The sequence below is a fragment of the Hemitrygon akajei genome, chromosome 24 (assembly GCF_048418815.1).
Source record: "Hemitrygon akajei chromosome 24, sHemAka1.3, whole genome shotgun sequence".
In the NCBI taxonomy this organism is placed as follows: Eukaryota; Metazoa; Chordata; class Chondrichthyes; order Myliobatiformes; family Dasyatidae; genus Hemitrygon; species Hemitrygon akajei.
Genome location: NC_133147.1, coordinates 57,097,186 through 57,123,452, shown reverse-complemented (window position 1 = coordinate 57,123,452; position 26,267 = coordinate 57,097,186). Strand labels below are relative to the sequence as shown.

The 26,267-nt window shown below is 43.0% G+C and overlaps 1 protein-coding gene across 3 annotated transcripts in view; it reads right to left on the bottom strand.

The window, feature by feature from the left end:
* The window catches only part of LOC140716075 (immunoglobulin superfamily member 1-like), a 48,188-nt gene that overhangs the window by 8,548 nt on the left and 13,373 nt on the right, over window positions 1-26,267 (bottom strand). For 2 of the 3 annotated variants that reach the window (XM_073028763.1, XM_073028762.1), the window contains exons 2-6: window positions 24,337-24,630; window positions 16,277-16,570; window positions 8,292-8,381; window positions 5,100-5,127; window positions 2,825-2,868 (exon numbers count right to left, since the gene is read on the bottom strand). In XM_073028763.1, the coding sequence (XP_072884864.1) occupies window positions 2,825-2,868; window positions 5,100-5,127; window positions 8,292-8,381; window positions 16,277-16,570; window positions 24,337-24,630 (750 nt within the window). The remainder of the gene's footprint in view (window positions 1-2,824; window positions 2,869-5,099; window positions 5,128-8,291; window positions 8,382-16,276; window positions 16,571-24,336; window positions 24,631-26,267) is intronic. The other variant, XM_073028764.1, reaches the window with a different exon arrangement.

The window sequence follows — 26,267 nt, the reverse complement described above, 5'->3', positions numbered from 1 at the left end:
CTCCTTTCACTCCGTAACCATTGACACTCATCCTAATGAACAAACGGACAAGCTCCGCGTTATTATAGCCAATGACTTGTTCGCTGCATCCATCCTTGGCAAAGAATTCCACAGATTTACCACCCTATGCATAATGAAATCCTTTCTCATCTCTGTTCTATGCACTTCCCAGCATTGCATTCTGTCTGCTACATCTTTGCCTATTCTCCTAGTCAGTCCAAGTCCTCCTGCAGACTCCTTATTCCACACACTGCCTGCCCTTCCACCTATTTTCTTGTTTTCCGCAGACATGGCCACAAAGCCATCAATTCCAACATCCATACTATTAACTATTAACGTGAAAAACATGGTCCCAACAGCAGCTCCTGTGGTCACGGTTGTTTGCACTGAGCTGAACCCCTGAACTTAGACGACAGGTGGATCACTTTTAGTCTGACCTCTACTCTTTGACCTGTTTTCAAAGTTGACGCTACCAAGAGCCAAAGCATAAAGCGTTACCTCGAGCCAACATAGATTTCTTGATCATTGAGGCACGAAATTCTGCAAATCCCATTTCAAGGTTGTGATCCTCTTGGAGGAGCCAACCAGAAAATGCCCCCAATATGCTAACTCTTTGCCTACTGCCAGTCAGCCAGTATTTATATATTGATTTAATTTAGCATACAGCGCGGAGTAAGAGCCCTTGTTCATGCTGTCCCTTTCTGTAATAGCACTGGTCCTACGATAAGCACGCTGTCAACACCCATCTGAAAATTTAAGCAAACAGTATCCACAGTTTGCCTATCCTGCAGGTTATTTCCTCAAATAATTCCTAAAGATTTGTCAAGCTAAATTTCTTCTAAACGAAACCATGCCAGCTGCGGCCCACTTAATAATGTGCCTCCAAGTTTATAGAAAAGTCATGCATAGTAATGCTTAACTCATGGTTAATCTCGCCAATCCCAACCACCAAAGTCAGGCTAACTGGTTATTCTAATAATAGAATAATAGAAGCAGTTGGGATGAAGGGTCAATGCTGACTCAAAAACTGTAGCAAGATGGGGTCGAGGTGGGGTGACAGAGAGAGAGAGAGAGAGAGAGAGAGAGAGAGAGAGAGAGAGAGAGAGAGAGAGAGAGAGAGAGAGAGAGAGAGAGAGAGAGAGGAGAGAGAGAGAGAGAGAGAGAGAGGGTGGAGAGGGAGAGAAAACAGATCTCTTTTCCCACCGCTCTCCGTGAGATGTTTGTACACTCTCTCCATGACCGTGTGCCCGGGTGCTCCGGCTTCCTCCCACATTCCAATGAAATACGGGTTAGTATGTTAGTCGATGACATCAGTGTAATTTTGGCGGCGCAGGCTCGTTGCAGCAGAAGAGCGTGTTACCGCTCTGTATCTCGAAATAGACAAAATAAACAAAGAGGTCATCTCAGAATAATCCAAATTATAAAGAGTCGAGTCGCAGAAGATATTCTGTAAAGGTCCTACCGGGTCTGATGAGCAATCACTACTATCTATGTCGGGAGTAATTATATATATTTTGTTAAGGAACCAGCTCTGCATGTAATATTCACGGTTTGTTTCAGAAAGGACAGACATAAATGTAGTTGAATATGAACGGCTACGGTTTAATCACAGGGTCAGCTTATTTGGGACAACTCTTAAAGAACAAAAAATAATAGAACAAATTGCCGAAATGCCTTTCATTTTTTGAGACAACGTGCCGCCCAATTAGCCAAAAGCTAGTGGTTACGATGTGTTCCAATTAAGCGGAGGCCGCTGCATCGGGATTTCTACTACAACATTTCAGGAATCAGATAATAAAATATTTCTATCTATTTATATGACAGTCCAATAAATCTGTTGTCTCTTTGCATGTTGTATAGAAGGACAAGGAAAGCCAATGGTACTTCACGGTGTTTCAGAATCGACATTCAAAAATTATTCTTGACATAATGTGCAGTATTTCAGCTTTGTTTTTTGAAGTAGGTATACTCTCTATCTTACACATTGTAAACCTTAGCCAGCCATGGTCTATCCCAGTCCTTTCACCTAAACAAAACAATCCCTTGCCATCCCCACAGCTACTCTCATTTCCACTTCCAATGCGCGCGATTAAATCCCATTTGGATTATTTTGAACGGATCTGAATTGCAGCACCAACAAGCTGTCAAAAAGCAACATCAATGAAGTGTGCATAACGCGTCGGCAGCGACATCATAGCGTAGCGCAAATGATGCCTGACAGCCTTCAGCACCGGGTTCGACTTGAATTCCGGTGCGGTCTTTGGGCAATTTCAACACCCCACCACTGCCCTCACGCTTCAGTTTCCTACGACATTTCATTTGAAAAGCAGAGGGCGCTGCCATTCCCTCTCATTCGCTTGGACGTTAATTTATGAAAACGTGGAATAGAATTGATGCTTCATTTCTGCAAAAAGGGGAAGGGGCGCTAATACTCAACAGCTCAGCCAGTAACTATGGAAAGAACAAGGTCAACATTTCAGATCAGATTCATTCCCACAGGTGCTGATCAACCTCCTGAGTTATTCCAGCGTATTCCATATACCCCTTTTCCGCGCACTGTGTGATTTGCTTCTTCTGTTCCCTCAGATTGCTAATTGAGTCAAGCATGCAAATTTTGAAGAATTCTGCGTCTTTTTCTGAGCTTGCGCAATGCTAATTCTTGTTATTGAATTCTGAAGACAGTTCATAGCGTACTCCCAAGATTGCGAGCACGTTGCAAAGTCACTTTCGTTCTAATAACATCACATGCTCGCTGCACCTTATGAAAGGACAAATATAATACAATTAAAACCTCGTGCAATTCTAGGTGTTACACAATACTTACATACGATATCGTCACTGCCACCGTCGTTAGGTAGTGGAGCGGCTCTGAAAGGAACATAAATTCCCAAGTCAACTTATTTTATTTGGAAAATACTGCAAATATATTGAAGACGGTGGGAAAGAAATTGCAGGAGATCTATCTGATTGATATGTAGACAACTTTCCCAATAAGCGAGTTGTCCCAAACAGGACAGAGGTGATTAGACAAGAAAAAACGTGTAATTCTGAACGTTTGCAGAAGAATGGAAGTGCGCTGCAGAATACAAATGGCAGTAGACTTAAGTGCGTCACTGTTTGGAGTGCCCAACGTTATCCTATCACTATGATGCAATGCAAAAATTTAGAGTACAGATATTGTCCAGACGAGCACGAGGGATGGAAAGAGCAAGGGTATGACAGTCCCTGTCACCACACAGGTTTCGTCAAGTACAAAGTGCCAGTTAATGATTGTTTATGTTGTTTACTGGTGTAGTAAATACATCTTGTTATTTGTAATTTATTTGTGGCAATGCGGAATTTATATATGTTGTGCATGAGTTACTGTATATGTACTGTGCTGCGCACCTTGGTCCGGAGGAACACTGTTTCGTTTCACGGTAGACATATACATGATTTACATGACAATAAAATTCAACTTGAACTTGATTTGAACTTCGGATGGCACAGGGAATACACTCAACATTAGAATGTCAGGCTTGGAGAAATCTGATTTCTGACAATCGATGTAAGACATTCATCACTTTCAAAAATTAGAATCGAATGAGGAAACCGCATGACGGCCAAAGGTGCACCATATCAGATCGAGGATGGAAGTGGACGTGGAAAGATTGTGGGTTTAAAAGTAGTGCGAAAGGGACAGGCGAGTGGGAGAGGTCTAAACGGTATTAAGAGGCAAATGGAGAGCAAAATGGATGATAAAAGGTGAAAGGATCCCACAAAGGTCTGAAAAAATTAAAAAAAAAACTGAGAAGATAAATAATGAGGAAAATCAGCAAGAATTAATCATGAACCATATCAGATCGATATGGTTTCGTATTGGCAAGTGCTCTTGTTTGTTTTCACGTCCCATGTGCTCCTGTCCCCGCTCCTGCCCTACTCCGGCCCCTGTATTACTAAGTACTCTGCCTCTCACCTGTTTCTCAATATTACCTGTTTTGCTGCCGCTTCTGTCTCATTGTGCTCCACCTATCATCTACCTCTCTGTTTCTTGTTCAGTGTATTTCAGTCCTCTGTTTTCACTTGTTGATTTCCAGATTGTGCCGGTGAATTTTCCTGAGCCTTTCCAGCATTCCTGTTCCCCGATTCTGTTTTTTGGATTTCTGTGGATGTTTTGATTTCTGCCTGAACCTTGATGCCGACAGTACAATCTAGCCAGAATGGATCCAGCAAACCCTGGTCGTCTGAGGGCTGGCCTTGAACAACAGGGAGTGATGCTGGGGAGACACTATAATCAGCTGGACTCCGCATTCAGTGCAGTGGAGTCGCTTTCTGCCAACGTAGCCGATCTTCTGGCCCAGATTTAGAACGCCCATCCACATCCTACGACTGCATCTTCCCCTGCGTTCTCGCATACTTCTCCCGTCCAAAAGCCCCGTCTGCCTCCTCCAGAAAAGTACTTAGGTGAGCCCGGTACCTGCCGCTCTTTTCTTTCGCAGTGCACCCTCATTTTTGAGTTACAACCTACACCCTTTCCGACTGATCGAGCCCCAAGGTGGCCTACGTCATCACTCAACTGTGTGGGCGCTGCAGCAGGGACCCAATCTCAGACCAATACAGTGCGCCCTGTGATATTTACTGAGTAGCATATCTCGAGGTGCAAACAAAGGGCCGGAGTAGAGCAGGATCGTGGACAGGAGCACATGGGACATGAAAACAAACAAGAGAACATGGCAATACAAAACCACAGACTGACGGCTATGGGGAAAACGCACAAAAAGACAAATTTCAACTGGAGGTACTGACAGGTGTCCATCGTGTGCCATCAACATGACACAATATAAACGTTGAATTATACTGCTCATTTGTCGTTCTTATCCCGCAGAAGCGCAAAAAGAGGGGCTGATGTGGAGCATGTGATCTATTTGGAGAGACGCTTTAGGGAGCTGCCACTGGGGACAATGATCAAACGGGGACTCATTTTCATAATATCACTCTGCAACTGACACCCGAATATTGGATAAAAGTGTTCCGAGATGATGTTCAGAATTCTAAAACTTTCCCCAATATTTGAATATGAATGTTATATCTATTTGCTTCTGCCGAAATCATGCTCTCACCTCAATTCTCTGGGGCCTCTGGACTTCCCTGAAAATTATAAGGAGATTTAAAAGAAGTTAAAAAACAGCACAGAACCATATAAAGAACAGCTTGCATGTGTGAGCATTTGCAATTCCTGCTTCTTGGCACAGAATAAAATCCTGACCAAATCCACAACTGTCTGAAGAAGACAAACGTCGCCCCTAAGGTGAGAGCGAGACTGAAAGTAAAACAAATAACAAAAATGTGAAAACGAAAAGAGATAGAACATGACTTATCTACTGGGAGTTTGCCTTTAGATTTCAGGTAGAAAACCCACCGTCAGAACCTGATTATTGTGATCATCATCATCATCATCAGCACAATTATGTGTCATGGTCTATCCATGACCATGATTGTTCCTGGTACATTTTTCCACAGAAATTATTTGCCATTGCATTCTTTACAAGATGGGTGACCCCGGCATGATCAAAACCCTTCTGAGACCGTCCACTTATTGTCAGGACTTGTAATATACACCATTCCCCATCACTCCCATTGTTTCAAGTGACCTGATCGGGGGTGGGGAGGCGCTAGGCAGATGATACAACTTGTCCAAAGGTGACTTGCAGGCTAGCGGAAGGAAAGAGCACTGTCTCCACCTTTGATAGAGATGTAACTCCACCGCGCCAGCAACCCGTCTCAGTACTGAGACACAATCGGACTCAGGATTTGATGAACTGGGCTTTGAAGTTCCTGAAGCCAACCTGGGCGTACTGTTAATTTCCATGCCGTAATGAGGGGAGCGATAAAAATGTGGGAGGGTGGAGAGGGAGGGAGAGAGAGAGAGAGAGAGAGAGAGAGAGAGAGAGAGAGAGAGAGAGAGAGAGAGAGAGAGAGAGAGAGAGAGGGAGAGGAGAGAGAGAGGAGAGAGAGAGAGAGAGAGAGAGAGAGAGAGAGAGAGGGAGTTGTGAGTGAGTGACAGAGAATCTACTAATGTGAGATAGCGAGTGAACGTGTGTGTGTATGCGTTGTGTGCGTGTGTGTTGGAGATAGAGAGATCTGTATATTTTACAGTTACAGTTTTTCCGTGCTATTGTGCATAGAAAGTACATAATGATGATGATGGGAGTATAGAAGATAGCGAACCGATAAAGCCATAGACACTCAAAAACGAAAACGGATCCAAGTTATGCATCTACCTGACAAGGATGTGACAAGTCTGGACACACGCGGCCATTGATTAAGGTGCCTACCACTTTCGGACTGATACTTTTCAAAAGATGATAGACAATAGACAATAGGTGCAGAAGTAGACCATTCGGCCCTTCGAGCCTGCACCGCCATTTTAAGATCATGGCTGATCATCTACTATCAATACCCAGTTCCTGCCTTGTCCCCATATCCCTTGATTCCCCTATCCATAAGATACCTAACTAGCTCCTTCTTGAAAGCATCCAGCGAATTGGCCTCCACTACCTTCCGAGGCAGTGCATTCCAGACCCCCACAACTCTCTGGGAGAAGGTTTTTCCTTAACTCTGTTCTAAATGGCCTATCCCTTATTTTCAAACCATGCCCTCTGGTACTGGACTCTCCCAGCATCTGGAACATATTTCCTGACTCTATCTTGTCCAATCCCTTAATAATCTTATATGTTTCAATCAGATCCCCTCTCAATCTCCTTAATTCCAGCGTGTACAAGCCCAGTCTCTCTAACCTCTCTGCGTAAGACAGTCCAGACATCCCAAGAATTAACCTCGTGAATCTACGCTGCACTTGCTCTACAGCCAGGATGTCCTTCCTTAACCCTGGAGACCAAAACTGTACACAATACTCCTGGTCTCACCAGGGTTCTGTACAAATGCAAGAGGATTTCCTTGCTCTTGTACTCAATTCCCTTTGTAATAAAGGCCAACATTGCATTAGCCTTCTTCAATGCCTGCTGCACTTGCTCATTCACCTTCAGTGACTGATGAACAAGGACTCCTAGATCTCTTTGTATTTCTCCCTTACCTAGCTCTACACCGTTCAGATAATAATCTGCCTTCCTGTTCGTACTCCCAAAGTGGATAACCACACACTTATTCACATTAAACGTCATCTGCCAAGTATCTGCCCATTCACCCAGCCTATCCAAGTCACCCTGAATTCTCCTAACATCCTCATCACACGTCACACTGCTACCCAGCTTAGTATCATCAGCAAATTTGCTGATGTTATTCTCAATGCCTTCATCTAAATCGTTGACGTATGCATTTTGAAAATATAATGACTGTATGACTAGGTCGAGCTCAAATGCTATCTATAAATTTGCTGATGATACAACCATTGTTGCCAGAATTTCGTATGGCGACGAAAGGCTGTACAGGAGTAAGATATACCAGTTAGTTGAGTGGTACCGCAGCAACAACATTGCAGTGAACTAAATTGCAGGACTAAAGAGCTGATTGTGGATTTCAGAAAGGGTAAGACGAGGGAACACAAACCAATCCTCATAGAGGGATCAGAAGTGGAGAGCGCGAGAATTCTGACTGGTTGCTTCACGGTCTGGTATTTGGGAGGGGGTAATGCAGAAGATTCAAGTAAGTTGCAGAAATCTGTAAAATTAGTGCCCTTTATTATGGGTACTGGCCTCCATTGTATCCAAGACATCTTTAAGTAGCGGTGCCTGAGGAAAGTGGCGTCCATGATTAAGGACCCCCACCAGCGAGGACATGCATACTTGCCATTGTTACCGTCAGGAAGGAGGTACAGAAGCCTAAAGGCACACACTAAGTGATTCAGGGACAGCTTCTTTCACTGCCATCCAATTTCTAAAATGAGATTAATCACTTTTTTTTATTTCTGTTTCTTTCCGCACTATTCATTTTAACTTAACTATTTAATACACACACACTTACTGTCATTTAGTTGTTTCTCTATATTTAATTATTATGTATTTCATTGTACCTTTGCCGTAAAGTTAACAAATTTCACGACACATATCGGTGATATTAAATCTAGATCTGATTCTGAACTTCTACTCTTAAAGAGTCAAATTTATTTTCATCATTATATTAAATGTCCTTAAAAGTCAACCATTTGTACTTCGCATGGCAGTTCATAACCTTATGCCATTTATGGCCCACATTTAGGCGATGAGAGATAGGCCTATGCAAGGGAAATTAAAGTGAGACAAAATTCTTCCTCTTGCCTGCTGTATAGTTGGCTCTTGTTCACAGGTGTCGCTTACCTTTTTTCCAGCAGTAAACACCGAATACTCCAAGCATTAACAGAAGGGTCACAACAGTTAAAGCTGGAATCCACGGCTGAATCGACTTTTCTGAAATAGATAAATAGGCGAGATTATGTCAGGGTAGCAGTTGCAGGCATATGCTTCCGGCAAGAATGCAGAATAAGGTGCGGCATCTATTGAAAAAAAATCAAAATTGTCTACATTCCTATCCGAGGTCGAATGTTAGTGCCGTTTTCACAGAGTTCTGTAGTTTACAAAGAACATGCTGAAATATTTGACATGCAAAGCATAAACTTCTACTTTTCGGGTCATAGTTCAGTCCAAAGGAGGCAAAATCTTAGAACATTTCATTATGGCTCACATGTGTCCAGTCATTTCAATAATGTGTTGTTTTTTTTAACTAAACTGAAGATGGGTAGAAATGTTTGGTAACACGTTCTGAACAGCTGACAGTATCAAGAGCATATTGATATAAGAAGTACTGCATTATCAACCCAATAGCAGCGCATCAGACGGAAAGTCGAAGAAACACGTAGGAAAGCGCAACGTAGATATCAAAGACGCATCATGTTACATGACTTAGACAGACAGCGCGCAATAGGCCCTTCTGGCCCTTCGAGCCTCACCGCCCCGCAGACCCCCGACAACCCCAATTAAACTCTACACTGATCACGGGGCAATTTGTATATATAAAAAAACAAATTACGTGCCACAGTCTTTGCACTGTGGCAGATAATTGGAGGACCCAGGGAAACACATGCATTCCACGGGGAGGTCTTACAGAAACTCCTTACAGTGGTCGCTGGAATTGAACTCCGAACTCCGATGCCCCGAACTGAGATAGCGTCGCAGTAACAGCTACGCGACTGTGGCATGAACGGGAAGGAAAAGTGGCGGGGATGGATAGCAGATGAAACAGAGTGAAGCAGAGACGGAGGGCAAGATGGCAGTTGTAGTTATAGGTGTAAAGCGATCTAACCCCATGAAGAGTGAACTTCCCAGTAATTTAAAGACCCTCAAGTTCAAGATCATGCCACAATATCTGCCTAGACAGACCAATGGAACTGTTGTCATTTCTGTCCGGTGCCTGCGGTATGATTTGACTGATTTCAGTTAAGCAAAATAAGGCACATTCAATAATAAATTGAAAGGTATTTTCTCTCCTATTGACGTCTTTTGCTAAATCTTTCTCCTGAAACACGATTGGAAAACCTTCAATACAAGCACATCCTTTCTCATAATTGCCCTCCAGTCCTAGACTCCCTCACTGTCGGAAAAAATCCTCTTCATATCTTTTCTACCAAAACGTTCTGGTAATTTTAGGGGTAAATACTCTAGGTTATATATATATATATATATATATATATATATATATTGTTATGAAGGATGAACAGCTCTGATGGGCAGAAGAGTGCAGAGTTGCCCATGTCCCCCCCCCCCCCCCCGGGAGAATCACACACCATTACTGTTGCTATGCTGCTCATGAGAGAGAGAGATGAGGAGGAAACCTGCAAGAACATCTGCTACTGATAAGAGAGGGGAGTGAGACTTGTTGACTCACCGTATTATGACTTCTGAGAGGGTTATTTATCTTGTACCATTCTGTTCATTAACATACCTCAGTGGACAGCCGGAGTGGGCTGGTATGATGGACACAGCCATTCAAAATTGATTGATAGCTGAGACCCCGTGAGTAGGGATAAAAGTCAGGTCTGGAGGGACACCCTTCAGACACACCAGGAGACACACTAGTGGACACTGATTGAGTGTTGGAACCCACAGGAAGGTGTGGGGCATCGGAGACCGGACCAGGAGACCGGTCAGTTAAACTCACAGTGTTTTAGGAAGGCCGGTGGGGACTTGTGTGTGTGTCCACTCTTGCCAGAGTGACGAGTCCACCACAGAAGAACTGTCTAGCTGAAGGACAGAGGGGTCATAACTGAATGACCACAACGACACGACGGATCAAGAACGTAAAGGAAGGTTTGACTGTTGTAGCTGTTACTTCTTGCTCGCTCGCTCGCTCTCTCTCTCTCCAACGATTACAACACAACAACCATATCTACCTCAGCACGCATGAACTGAACTGAACTTTATATTCTACGACAATTCATTTACCCCTAGACATCGATAGAGCTTGTTTATTATTGCTTATTATTATTCCTACACTTTTAGGTTTATTACTGCTAACGTGTGTTATCTATCTATTTGCATTATTGGTATTGATTTGCTTACTTTACTAATAAACAGTTTTGAATATAGTACCACCAGACTCCAACGGATTATTCTTTCTCTGCTGGTTAGACACCCAGTTATGGGGTACGTAACAATATAAAAAACGGATTTAATGTGGTTTGTGATGCTGGAAAACAAAGATCACGAGGAAACTACGGTTGGTAATTATTGCAGACATTTATGAATATTGGATTTGAATTCGGAGCATGAGGGAGATTATAATAAATAGGCCATAACACAGAACGTAGTTCGTGAATAGCGATGGCACCTTTCTTATAAATCTCCAGACAAACCAGGAAATTAGCTCCAAGTAACAGTGTCAGAAAATATAGAGAAGGCTTGACCCAAAAGCAGAATAGGGTAGACTGTTTAGCAACAAACCAAATCATCAGTAATAGACAAGGCACAATGGGGAGCAAAACAGGAGGGAACAGAAACTAAACAGAGCAAGCAACAGAGAAAACTTTAGGCAGGAAGAGTGAAGACGAGGAAAGGTGGTTTAAGCTGGATGGTACAGATGAGTGAACAAGGACTGTGGTTGAGAAGGGATTAAATAGGTTGCAGATGATGAGCCTGGAACGAGTGGCAGGGTGGAGACTGGGCGTAGTATGCATTTGCAGACTGTGGAATGCGGGCGGGAGCAAACCTAATAGATATGGCATGGAAACCCATGAAAATAGCCCATCAAAACCTTGATCAGTCTTGGATTTCGCATGCTTTTTATCAGTCCAGAAAAAAAAACCACACGATTTATAATGAAACTTGGGAGAGTATAAGAATAAACAATAAGAAGTAAAATGGACGATGTTGAAATCCAGCTACAGATTGGCAAGTATAACTTTGTGGCCATCACTGCTCTTGGATAAAAAAAATGGCTGCTACTGGGAGTTAAATGTCCAAGGATATGCGGTGTATAGGAAAAAATAGGTTTGTAGACAGAAAGGGTGGCATGGCCCTGTGTATAAGAAATAATATTTAATCATTAGAAAGTGATGACATAATTTCGGAAGGTGTAGAGTTTCTATGGTTGAGTTAAGAAATAGCAAGGGTAAAAGGACCCTAATGGCAGCTGTATACAGGCCTCGAAACAGCAGCCAGGTTGTGGATTACAAAATTACAGCAGGAGATCAAAAAGGCGTATCAGAAGAGCAATGTCATGATAATTGTTGGGGATTTTAACATGAAAGTTTATTGGGAAAGCCAGGCGAGTACTGAACCTCAAGAGAGAGAACTTATAGAATGCCTAACGGATGACGTTTTGGAACAGCTTGTTGCTGAACCCATGAAGGAATCAGCTGTGCTGGATTGAGGGTTGTGCAATGATCCGGATGTGATAAGGGAGCTTAAAGTTAAAGAACCCTTGGTGAACAGTGATCAAAATACGACGGAGTTCACTTTGAATTTTGAGAAGGAGAAACTACATTCCACTGTGTCGGTATTTCAATGCAATAAATGACATTACAATGACATGAGAGGGGAACTAGCCTGGAAAGAGACATTAGCAAGAATCAATGATCGGAATTTCTGCGAAAAAAATCTTCAGTATACCGGACATTCGAGAGTCTCAGGGAAGTGAAGTATGTGCAACGAGAATTACGACTGAGAAGGTTCTCAGGAAGCTTAATGGTAGGTGGGTGGAGAAATCAGCTGGACCTGATGGAATGCACCCTTGGGTTCTGAAAGAAGTAGCAGGAGATATTGCGGAGGCATTAACAATCATCTTTCAAGAGTCGATAGATTTTGGCATTGTACTGGATCACTAGAATATTGGAAATGCTACATCGCTACTTAACAGGGGTGGGAGACAGCAGAAAGGAAACTATAGACCTGTTAGCCTAACATCAGTGGTTGGGAAGTTGTTGGAATCGATTGTTACGGATGAGATTCCGGAATACCTGGAAGCACATGACAAGATAGGCCAAAGTCAGCATGGTTGCCTGAAATTTTTCAAGAAATTACAAGCAGGGAAGACAAAGGAGATGCAGTAGAATTGGTGTACTTGAATTTTCAGAAGGCCTTTAATAAGGTGCTGCACATGAGGCTGCTTAGCAAGATAAGCGCCCATGGCAACATAGAAACATAGAAAACCTACAGCACAATAGAGGCCCTTCAGCCAACAAAGTTGTGCCGAACATGTCCCTACCTTTTGAAATTACTGGACTTCCCCAGAGCCCTCTATTTTTCTAAGCTCCATGTAACGATCTAAAAGTTTCTTAAAATACCCTATCGTATCCGCATCTAGCACCATTGCCGGCAGCCAATTCCACGCACTCACCACTCTCTGAGTAAAATTCTTACCCGTGACGTGTCTGTACCTACTCCACAGCACCTGAAACCTGTGTCCTCTTGTTACAACCATTTCAGCCCTGGGGAAAAGCCTCTGACTATCCACACGATCAATGCTTCTCATCATCGTATACACCTCTATCAGGTCACCTCTCATCCTCCGTCGCTCCAAGGAGAAAAGACCGAGTTCACTCAACCTGCTTTCATAAGGCATGCTCACCAATCTGGGCAACATTCTTGTAAATCACCTCTGCACCTTTTTATGGCTTCCACATCCTTCCAGTAGTGAGGTGACCAGAACAGTGCAGAGTACTCCAAGTGGTGTCTGACTTGGTTCCTATATAGCTGCAACATTACCTCTCGGCTCCTAAATTCAATTCCACGTTTAATGAAGGCCAATATACCGTATCTCTTCTTAACCACAGTGACAACCGCAGCTGTTTTGTGCGTCCTGTGGACTCGGACCACAAGATCCCCCTGATCCTCCACACTTCCAAGAGTCTTTCCATTACCTTTACTATATTCTGCCTTCATATTTGAACTACCAAAATGAACCACTTCATACTTGTCTGGGTTGAACTCCACCTGCCAGTTCTCAGCCCAGTTTTGCATCCTATTAATGTAATCCTCTGACAGTCCACATTATCCACAACATCTACAACCTTTCATTGCTGGAATTACAGGGGAGTGTTAGGATGGGTCGAGCATTGGCTGATCGGCACACAACAGAAAGTGACAATAAAGGGATCCTATTCTGGCAGGCTGTCGGTTACCTTTGGAGTTCCACAGGCGTCTGTATTGTGACCACTGCTCTGTAAGATATATGTCAATGATTTGAACTATGGGATTAATGGATTTGTGGCTAAATTTGCCGCTGATACAAAAATAGGCGGAGGAGCGAGTAGTGCTGAGGAAACAGAGAACCTGCAGAGAGACTTAGATAGTTTAGGGGAATACGCAAACAAGTGGCAAATGAAATATAATGTTGGAAAGCGTATGGGCATGCACTTTGGTGGAAGAAACAAACTGGCACTCAATTATTTAGATGCGGATAGAATTCAAAATGCAGAGATGCATAGAGACTTGAGAGGTCTTGTGCAAAATACCCTAAAGATTAACCTCCAGGTTGAGTCGGTGGTGAAGAAGGCGAATGCAATGCTGGCATTCATTTCTAGAGGTATAGAATATAAGAGCAGGGATATGATGTTGAGGCTCTATAAGGCACTCGTGGGACCACATTTGAAGTATTGTGTGCAGTTTTTGTCTCCTTATTTTAGAAAGGATATATTGACATTGGAGATGATTCAGAGACGATTCACGAGAATGACTCCAGCAATGAAAGGGTTACCGTATGTAGAACGTCTGACAGCTTTTGGATGTTATTCCCTGGAGTTCAGGAGAATGAGGACCGATCTCATAGAAACTTTCCGAATTGTAAAAGGCCTCGAGAGATTAGATATGGCAAAATTATTTTCCATAGTAAGGGAGTCTTGAACATGAGGGCACGAAGTCAGAATTCAAGTACGTCCATTTAGAACCGAAATGCGGAGAAATTACTTTAGTCAGAGTGTGGTAAATCTATGGAATTTGTTGCCACTGCGGTTGTGGAGGCCAAGTCATTGGGTACATTTAAGACAGAAATAGATAGGTTTTTGATTAGTCAGGGCATCAATGGGTATGGGGAGAAGGCAGGGGAGTGGGGATGTCTGGAAGAGTAAGATCAGCTCATGATTGAATGGCGAAGCAGACTCGAAGGGCCGAGTGGCCTACTTCTGCTCCTGTATCTTATGGTCTTATAGGATCTTCCAACATTTCCCACGAGAATTCCTCTCCATTAACGGTAAACACAACGAGAAATCAGTGAGGGTTAAGAGGTGAAATACTCTTTTACAACTGCATATTTATAATTATATGCGGCTCAATGTGCCCACTGGAGCAACAGATGCCATGTCATTGGTTCTTTACGCAACCGGGGAACATCTGAATAGCAAAGTTGCAAACATCAGGGTGTTCTTTATCGACTAATACTCGCCATTCTATACCATCATCCGTATTAAACTAATCAATAAACTTCAAGCCCTTGACCAAAACACTTCATTGTGCAATTCCATCCTCGATTTCCTCACTTGCAGATCCAAGTTAGTTCAGATTGGCAACAATATCACCTTCATGAACTCAATCAGCATTGGGGTTACACTACTTATTTTACACTTATGAATATATGGCTAAACACAGCTTCAATGCCACATTCAAGTTTGCTGACGACGCCACTGTTAAAGGCTGAATGAAAGGTGGTGACGAATAAGCATACAGGACAGAGATTGAAACTTTGGTTGAGGCTTGCCATAGCAGCAAACTCTTATACAATATGATCAAGATTAAAGAGCTGAATATTGACATTCGGAGGAAGAACCCAGAGCTCTATGAGCCAGTCATCGACAGACAGAGCTGGAAAAAAATCAGCAATGTTACATGGCTCGGTGTTGTTATTTCGGAGGAGCTGTTCGTGTCCAGCGCGTGACTTTAATTACGAAGAAAGCACGGCAGCGACTCCACTTCCTTTGGAGTTCGCGAAGATTCAGCATTACATCTATAAATTAGACGACCGTCTATAAATATGTAGTAGAGTGTATATTGACTGCCTACATTGCAGCCTGGCATGGAAACGCAAACTACCTTGAACGGAACATCCTACAAAAAGTAATCGATATAGCCCAGTCCATCAGTTGTAAAGCACACTCCACCACTAAGCACATCTGCACGAAGAGTTGTCGCAGGAAAGCAGCAAAAATCATCAGGGACGTCGCTATCCAGTACTTGCATTCTTCTCGGTGCTGTCATCGGAGAATAATTTACTGGACCGTTAGGATTCACATCACCAGCTTCAGGATCAGCTATTAGGCTCTTGAACTAAAGGGGAGAACTGCAGTAGTTCATTTACCACGCCTTTGAAATATTCCCACAAAATCTAGACTTACTTCCAAACACTCGTCTTCTCCTGTTCTCGATGTTTATTGCTTATTTATGTATTGCTAGTCTTATTTCTTTCTTTTTGTATTTGGAATTTGTTGTCTTTTGTGCCTGGTTTAGTGCCCACATTGGCGAGGTCTTTCAGGGAATCTATTACGGTTATTGTTGTACTCCGGATTCATTGAGTATGCCCGCAGGAAAATGCATCTCAGGGTTGGATATGGTGTCATATACGTACTTCAACAATAAACTTACTTTGAACCTTAAAAATCGAATACTGCCCATTACGTCTGAATATCTGCAAAATATGATTCGAGGGGGAAAACGGAAAAGTAGAAGAAGAATGCATATTTGGTCGTGCTACGCAAAAGTCAAAACAACATGAATGTGAATTGATATTTTGCTCTGTAGACCGGAACTCCCTATCCAAATACGTTTGCTACAATTGTGTGCAATTCTCAGCTGGTTGAATAGGAAAGCAAAACACTCACCCACCACTGTTATCTTTAATCTGTCGCTTTCTCTTGAGGATATGTTTCTACCGGACACCGTGCACCAGTAAATACAACTGTATTGGCTCGATGCAGCACCTCCAGTCGTGATGGTGAACGTCGCGCTGCCTTGCTGTGCTGCTTCTTTCTTTACATATTGTTGGTTGTTGTAAAGGTGTAAGGTGCCATCACAATGTACCGGATCAGTTATCTGACAAGTTAAAATGACCGATTCATTTGTCAGATAGACCTTGACTCCTCGATCACTTGATATTTGAGGTTTCGGTGGCTGAGCTGGAAGGAAAGAAAATAAATTCATTCAGACTGCTCACAAGCGGACGGAATCAAAATTCTCACTAACTCCGTGCAAACCCCGTTCTGTGCAGCTACTTACCTCCCATTCCTAATTCCCATTATATAACACCCAGCCCTCGCCTGACGTTTTCTATGTATAAGGAACTTTCCTAGAGGCAAAAAGTGACGTATGCCTGTATGTATGATTGAACAAAAGAGCTACTAGATATAAGTTAAAGATATTGATTTGCTGGATACGATCTGGATGATAAGAGGTGAAGTGGATCAGCAATGTTGCGGATGATACTGAGATTGGTAGTGTAGTGGACAACGAGAAGGACTATCATAACATGCAAGGGGATCTGGACCAGCTGGGAAAACGGGCTGAAAAAGTTAGACAGATTTTAGTGAGAGTTGATGCAGTTCGATTTGATCAATCAGGATAGGTTTTACACAGTGGTAACTGAGAAATGCGATGGAAGGAACAATATGGGAATGCAGGGGCATAATTCACAGAAAGCAGCGTTATAGCTTGAAAGCATAGTAAATAATGATTTTGGCACATTGGGTTTCATAAGTCAAAAGACTGAGTACTTGAGATAGGATATTATATTCAAGACGTTTTAGAAATTCGTGAAGCTAAATTTGGAGTTTGAGTGCCAGAAGACAAGACACCCAAAAGAACACGTTAAAAAAGTTAGTTAAACGCCCAATGTGCAGAGAGAAGGAATGAAATCATGCAAACAATGATGCAAGCAAATAACTGTGACATGCAGCTATTTCAGTAAACCTAGATATAAGAACATAAGACATGGGATCAAATTGAGATCATTCCGCCTATAAGATCTGCTCCACCATTCCATCATGGCTGACTTATTATCTATCGTTCTTAACCCTGTTTTCCTCGTTTTCCACCCCAGCCTTTGACTCCCATACTAATAATGAACCTACCGTTTCCATTTAAATATACCCAATGACGACCTCCAGAGACTACAGTGGAAATGAATACCACATTCATCACCATCTAAAAGCAGAAATTCCTCCTCATCTCTGTTCGAAAGGACCATCCTTCAATCCGACCTGTGTCCTCTGATCTCTCACACTATGGGGAACATCACGTTCAGTCTAAGTAGGACTTTCAAAGTCCAAAGTCTTTTAAAGAGACCGCACAACCTTCATTTATTTTTACGCACCAGTGAGTAGGGTCCAGAGCCTCAAACGCTACGTATACGTTAAGACTTTCATCTGTTCTGTCTTTCCCTTAAAACACTATTTGGATCGCATCGAATCTCAGCTCATCCTTTCTCATATTTACCCTCCAGTCCTAGACTCCCCCACTATAGGAAAGATCGTGTCCATATCTAATCTATCAGAACGTGCCTGTGATTGGAAGCGGTAAATATTATAGATCACAAAGAAAAAAAATGCGATTTAGTGTGGCTTGTGATGCTGGAAAACAACCATCACGAGGACAGAATCACCAAAGCAGAAAATTGCGGGTGGCAATTAACGCAGATACTTATGAATATTAGGTTTAAGTTCCGAGCATGCGGAAGATTTAACATGAACAGTCCATAAACCAGTAATGCAGCTCCTGAATAGCGATAGCAGCTTTTTTGTAATTCTCCGGGCAAACCAGGACATTAGCTCAAAGTGACACTGTCAGAAAATATAGAGAAGACTTGACCCAAAAGCAGAGATGGGGAGACAGTTTGGCAACAAACGAAATCATTATTAATAGACAAGGCACCATGAGGAGCAAAACAGGAGAGAACAGAAACTAAGCACAACAGGCAGCAGGGTAAACTTTACGGAGGAAGAGTGAAGACGAGAACAACCGGTTGAAGCTAGATGATACGTGAGTGAAGAAAGGCTGTGGGAGATTATGGATTAATAAGGCTGCAGTTGATGAGCCTGGAACGAGTGGCAGGTGAATCCTATTGGCTGGGTGGAGACTGGGCTTTTGCAGGCTGGGTAATGCGAGCACAAGCGGACCTGATAGATATAGCATGGAAGTGTTAAAATAGTCCATGGAAATCTTTAACAGTCTTGGGTTTCGCAGGCTTTTATCAAAGTCCGGAAAAAAAGATACAACGACATATATATGATGAAAGTTGGGAGATGATCTTCCAGAATTTCCCACTATTTCAATGTGAGGAGTAATGTGGGGAAGGCTGACGAGCTGAGGACGTGGATTGACACGTGGAATCATGACATTGCAGCCATTAGTGAAACCTGACTTTAGGAGGGGTAAGACTGGCAGCTCAATGTTCCAGGGTTCCGATGTTTCAGACGTGATACAGGCAGAGGGGAAGTATGAGATGAGGGGGAGGGGGGTTGGCATTGCTAGTCAGGGAAAATGTTACAGCAGTGCTCCGGCAGGACAAATTGGAGGGCTTGTCTGCCGAGGCCATATAGGTGGAGCTGAAAAACAGGAAAGGTATGACAACATTAATGGGGTTGTATTATAGACCACCCAATAGTCAGCAAGAATTGGAGGGGCAAATCTGCTGAGAGATAGCAGACAATTGCAGGAAACATAAAGTTGCGATAGTAGGGGATTTTAATTTTCCACGTATTGATTGGGACTTCCATACTGTTAAAGGTCTAGACGGGTTAAAGTTTGTAAAATGTGTTCAGGAAAGTTTTCTAAATCAATATATAGAGGTACCGACTAGAGAGGATGCAAAATTAGATCTCCTATTAGGAAACTACTTAGGACAGGTGATGGAAGAGTGTGTAGGGGAACACTTTGGTTCCAGTAATCATAACACCGTTAGTATCAACTTGATCATTGATAAAGATAGATATGGTCTTCGGGTTGAAGTTATAAAGTGGTAAAAGGGCAAACTTGAAGAAATGGGAAAGGATCTAAAAAGCGTGGATTGGGACAGGCTGTTCTCTGGCAAGGATGTCGTTGGTAAGTGGGAGGCCTTCAAAGGAGAAATTTTGAGAGAGCAGAGATTGTATGTTCCTGACAGGATTAAAGGCAAAGTGGATAAGAATTTAAGGAACCTTTGTTCTCTAGGGATATTGGAACTCTGATAAGGAAGAGATGTATGACATGTATATAAGCAAATAAGGCACTTGAGGAGTATAAAACGTCCAAACAATGCTTAAGAAAGAAATCAGGAGAGCTAAAAGAAGGCATGAGGTAGCTTTGGCAGTCAAGGTGAAACATAATCCAAAGAGCTTCTACAGATATATTAAGAGCAAACGGATAGAAAGGAATAAAATTGGTCCTCTTGACGATCAGAATGGTCGGATATATATGGAACCAAAAGAAATTGGGGGAGATCTTAAATGTTTTCTTTCACGTTTGTATTTACTAAGGAAACAGGTATGGAGTCAATGGAAAAAAGGCAAACAAGTTGTGAGGTCATGGAACCTATACAGATTGAAGAGGAGGAGGCGCTTGCTATCTTGAGGCAAATCAAAGTAGATAAATACCCAGGACCTGACAGGCTATTCCCTTGAAACTTGAAGGAGACTAGTATTGAAATTGCAGGGGCCCTGGCAGATATATTTAAAATGTTGGTATTTACGGGTGAGGTGCCGGAGGATTGGAGGATACCTCATGTTGTTCCATTGTTTAAAAAAGACTCTAAAAGTAATCCAGTAAATTATAGGCCGGTAAGTTTGACGTCGGTAGTAGGTAAATTATTGAAAGAACTAGTAAGAGATAGGATGTACAAGTATTTAGCAAGACAGGGACTTAGTAGGGAAAGTCAAAACGGCATTGTGCGTGGTAGGTCATGTTTAACATATCTATTAGAGTTTTTCGAGGAGGTTACAAGGAAAGTGGATGAATGAAAGGCAGTGGATGTTGTCTACATGAACTTCAGAAAGGCCTTTGACAAGGTCCTACATGGGAGTTTAGTTAGGAAGATTCAGTCTTTATGTATACATGGTGAGGTAGTAAATTATATTAGACATTGGCTCAATGGGAGAAGACACAGAGTGGTAGTGTAGGATCGCTTCTCTGAGTGGAAGCCTGTGTCTAGTGGTGTACCACAGGGAAGAGTGCTAGATCCATTGCTATTTATCATCTATATCAATGATCTAGATGATAATGTGGTTAATTGGATCAGCAAATTTGCTGATGATACAAAGATTGGAGGTGTAGTGTACAGTGAGAAAAGTTTTCAATGCTTGCAGAAGGATCTAGACCAGTTGGAAAATGGACAAAAAAATGGCAGATGGAGTTTCATACAGACAAGTGTGAGGTATTGCACTTTGGAAGGAAAAACCAAGGTAGAACATACAAGGTAAATGGCAGGGCAGTGAGGAGTGCAGTAGAACAGAGGGATCTAGGATACAGATACAAAATTCCCTAAAAGTTGCGTCACAGGTACATAGGGTAGTAAAGAGAGCTTTTGGTATATTGGCCTTTATAAATCAAAGTATTGAGTATAAGAGCTGAAATGTTATGGTGAGGATGTATAAGCCATTGATGAGGCCGAATTTGGAGTACTGTGTGCAGTTTTGGTCACCAGATTACAGGAAGGATATTAATAAGGTTGAAAGAGTGCAGAGAAGGTTTACAAGGACGTTGCCGGGACTTGAGAAACTGAGTTACAGAGAAAGGTTGAATAGGTTAGGACTTTATTCCCTGGAGCATGGATGAATGAGGGGAGACTTGATAGAGGTATATAAAATTATGATGACTATAGATAGAGTGAACGCAAGCAAGCTTTTTACGCTGAGACTAGGGGAGAAAACAAAACAAAGGACATGGGTTACGGGTGAAAAGGGAAAAGTTTAAAGGGAACACTGGAGGGGCTTCTTCACACAGAGAGTGGTGTGAGTGTGGAATGAGCCGCCAGATGAAGTTGTAAATGTGGGCTCACTTTTAACTTTAAGAAAACTTGGACAGGGTCATGTATGAGAGGTGTGCGGAGGGATATGTGCCAGGTGCAGCTCAGTGGGACTAGGCAGAAAAATATTTTGGCACTGCCAAGAGGGGCCAAAACTCCTGCTTATGTGCTGTAATATTCTATCGTTCTGTGGTCCTATGGAGAACAGACCTCCAGTAACAGTGAAAGCAAGGAGAGAGCAGCGAGGGTTAAGAGGTGAAATATTCTTTTGCAACTGCATATTTATTCTAATATGCCCTTCAATTTGCCCATCGGAGCAACAGATAACATATTACTGGTTCCCTACGCAACAAAGGATCATCTGAACAGGGAAGTTGCAAAAATTGTGATTTTTTTTTTATCGGCTACTACTTGGCACTCAACATAATCATCCGCAGAAAACTAATCAATAAGTTTCAACACCTAAATCAATAACTCATTGTGCAATTGCATCCTCGATTTCTACACTTGGAGACCCCAGTTAGTTCTGATTGTTAACAGTATCTTCTCGATCTCCATCTACACAGGTACAGCTGTGTACTTACCAACCTGCCCCCCAACCCAGCCATACTCACTTTATGCTAATGACTGTATGGTTAAGCACTGCTTGAATGATACAATGAAGTCTGCTGACGATACCACCATCGTAGGTCGAATCTAAGGTGGTGACAAATACGCACACAGGACAGAGATTGCAGATATGGCTGAAGGGTACCATAGTAACAAACTCTTACAAAATATGATCATGATTAAAGAGCTGAATATTGACTTTAGGACGAGGAACCCAAGGGTCTATCAGCTAAACCTCATTAGACAATCAGAGGTGGAAACATTCAACAATATTACATTGTTCTGTGTTATTACTTCGGATGAACTGTTCTGGTCCGAGAACGCAATTTTAATTGTGAAGAAAGCACGGCAGTGCTTCTACTTCCTTTGGAGTTCGCGAAGTTTCGGCATTATATCTACAAATATGACAAACTTCTACAGATGTGCAGTGGAGCGAATATCGACTCGTTGCATCATAGGCTGGTATGGAAGCACAACCTACCTTGAACGGAAATTCCCTTAAAAAGTAATGGGTATAGCCCAGTCTATCACGGGTAAAGCACTCTCCACCACTACGCACATCTCCACGAAGAGCTGTCGCATGAAAGCAGCATCAATCATCTGTGACGCCGCAATACAGTACTGGCGTTCTTCTCGCTGCTGCCATCAGGAAGAATGTACAGGACCCTTAAGATTCACATCACCTGCTTCAGGAACAGTTACTACCCTTCAGCCATCAGGCTCTTGGACTTAAGGGGAGAACGTCACTCAACCTCTACACGTACAACACGCTGGAGGACTCAGCAGGTCGGTCAGCATCCGTGGAAACGAGCAGTTAACGTTTCGGGGCAAGACCCTTCGTAAAGACTGAAGAGGGAGGAGCCTGAGGCCCTATAAAGAAGGTGGGGGCAGCTGTTAGGTGCCATGTGAAAAACAATTAAGAGGAAAGAGCAAGGGGTGGCGGAGGGGAAGCAGGGAGGGCATAAGCAGGAAAGGTGATTCACTTGGGCCATCTCGGACATTTCTCTCCCATTTCTCGACCTCTCGGTCTCCATCTCTGGAGACAGACTGTCTACTGACATCTATATACTCACTGACTCTCATAACTACCTCGACTATACCTCTTCCCACACTGCCACATGCAACAATGCTATTCCTTATTCCCATTTCCTCCGTCTCCGCCGCATCTGCTCCCAGGCTGTAGATCGTGGTTTCCCTTCTTCCGTCATCAATGATGCCCTCACCCGCATCTCCTCCATTTCCGCACTTTGGCCTTCAGCCCATCCTCCTGTCACCACCGCAGGGACCGACTTCCCATTGACCTCACCTACCAGCCCACCACCCACCTCAACTGTGCTTTACATTCCCATTCGGGTATGTACATACTTAGCCGCCTCACCTTTCCTGCCTATCCCTCCTACAGATCTTTCCTCTTATTGGTTTTTCACCTGGCACCTAGCAGCCTTCTAGTTCCCACCCCCCCCCCACCTTATATATAAGGACCCTGACACCTTCCTCTTTAGTCCTTACTAAGGGTCTTGGCCCGAATAGTTAACTGCTGCTGCCCGACCTGCTGAGTTCCTCCAGCGTGTTGTACGTGTTGTTTTCACCCCAGCATTTGGTGCGTAATTTGTTTTTACGATTCACTCAACTTCACTTGCCACTCCATTGAAATATCCCACAAAATCTCGACTCACATTCAAATACAGTTCATTTAATCATATAACTATATAACCACACAATTACAGCACGGAAACAGGCCATTTCGGCCGTTCTAGTCCGTGCCTAACGCTTACTCTCACCTAGTGCCACTGACAAGCACTCAGCCCATAATCCTCCATTCCTTTCCTGTCTATATACCTATCCAATTTTACTTTAAATGTTCATCTTACGTTCTCGATACTTACTGCTTAATTATGTTTTACTAGTCTTATTTCTTTCCTTTTGTTTTTGGAATTTGTTACATCTTGAACCTAGTAGAGCGCTGGCATTGGCGAATTTTTTCATAGAATCTATTATGGTTATTTTTGTACAGTGGTTGCATTGTGTATGCCCGCAATAAAATGTTCTTCAGGGTTGGATATGTTGACATAGACGTACTTCAACAATACACTTACTTCGACTTTTGAACGTTCAATTGTGCCCATCCTGCCTCAATCTCTCCAAAAACATGATTTGCGCGGGAAAACAGGAAGACTGAAGGAGGAGATATGCCCGGTCGTAGTACACATGCGTCAAACCAAGATGAGTGTGAATAGATATTGTGTTTGCACCACCTTCGGTGGGTCCTCCCTGCCGAAATACTCTTGCTCCAATTGTATGTATTTGTCACCTGGTTGAATAGGAAAACAAAACACTCACCCACGACTGTTACCTCTATGCTGTCGCTTTCTTCTGAGGATATGGTTCTACCGGACACTATGCCCGTGTATAAACAACTGTATTTGCCCGATGCATCAACTCCATTCGCGATGGAGAACGTCACGCTGATTCGCTGGGATTGTTTTTCCTCTACTGGTTTTCCGTTTTTGTACAGGTGAAAGGTGCCATTAGAAAGTACCGAACCAGTTATCCAACAAGTTAACTTGACCGATTCATCTGACACGTAGACTTTATCCGGTTGGTCACTTGATATTTGAGGTCTCGGTGGCCGAGCTGGATGGAAAGAAATTGAATTGATTCAGACTGTACTGAAGCGTATGGAATCAAAATTCTCACTAACTCCGTGCAAAACCCGTTTTGTGCATCTACCTATTTCTCATTCCTAATTCCCATCATATAACACCCATCCGCACCCCTGTCTGAAGATGTATATGTGTGAGAGACTATCCAAGAGACAATAATTGACGGTTGTCTGTCTGATCCAACGAAAGATCTACTGGAAAGCTCTGCTAAGTTAAAGAGCAGGAACCCCAGGGTAATGACCTAAACGATTGCTACTACTACCACGAGTTAGTGAGGCTATAGATAAGAAGATTATACAGTTGAACACGTGGCTAAGGATTTGGCGCAGGAAGGAAGGTGCCAGATGTTCGGATCATTGGGCACTCCTCCAGCGAAGATGGATCCTGTACAGAGAAGACAGTTTGCAGCTGAACTGGAAGTGTACTAACATATCAACAGGAAGCTTCGCTAACTCATGCTGCAAGGATCTGAGGGTGGGATCATCCTAGGAGAGCAAGAAAATTGCAACCAGAGAGCCAGAACAATTTGTAGAGTGGTTGTAGAGATAGATGTTGTTAAGACATCCGACAAAGTCAGGAATTAAAACGTTGAGCACGATGCCCCTAAAATCCTGAGCTAAATACTATGCCAAAGCAAGAGGTGCGGTTGAAAAGACAGTTGAATTCAGCGCATGGATCAACACCTTGAATTATGATAGTATACCCATCAGTGCGATCTGGCTACAGAAGGGGCAGGACTGGCAGCATCAGTATTCCAGTTTTCCTTTGTTTTAGACACACCTTAGGGGGTGGGATTAGAGGAGGAGGTCTGGTGGTTGTGGCTGTACCCCTTGACAATAAGTACTTCTGTTTGAGTACTGTTCGGTGGGTGGGGGGACAGCCTACCTGGGGGAAGCGACAGTGGTCGTGCCTCTGGCACAGATTCTGGCCCTGTTGCTCAGGAAGTTAGAGAAAGGAAGAAGAAGACAGTAGTGATAGGGGATTCTATATTCAGGGGTTCAGACAGGCGATTCTGTGGATGCAGGAAAGAAACCCGGATGGTAGTTTGCCTCCCAGGTAATTGGGCAGAAAAATGGCAGATGGAGTTCAATCCGGACAAGTGTGAGGTGATGTATTTTGGATAGACAAACCAGAAGACTGAGTAGGAATAATGGTCAGTTACTTAAGAGTGTGGATGAACAAAGGGAGCTTGAGGTTCAAATCCATACATCCCTCAAGGTCGCTGCACAGGTTGATAGGGTAGTTAAGAAGGCCTATGGGATGCTAGGCTTCATTAACCGGGGGATTGAGTTCAAGAGTAGAGAGGTCATGTTGCAGCTATACAAATCTCTGTTGAGACCACACTTAGAGCATTGTGTTCAGTTCTGGTCACCTCATTATAGGAAGGATGTGGAAGCTATGGAGAGGGTGTAGAGGAGATTTACCAGGATGTTGTCTGGTTTGGAGAACAAGTCATATGAAACAAGGTTTGCAGAGCTGGGACTTTTCTCTTTGGAGCGTAAAAGAATGAGAGGGGACTTGATAGAGGTCTACAAGATTATGACAGGCATTGATAGGGTGGATGGTCAGTACCTGTTTCCCAGGGCACTAATAGCAAACACCAGAGGG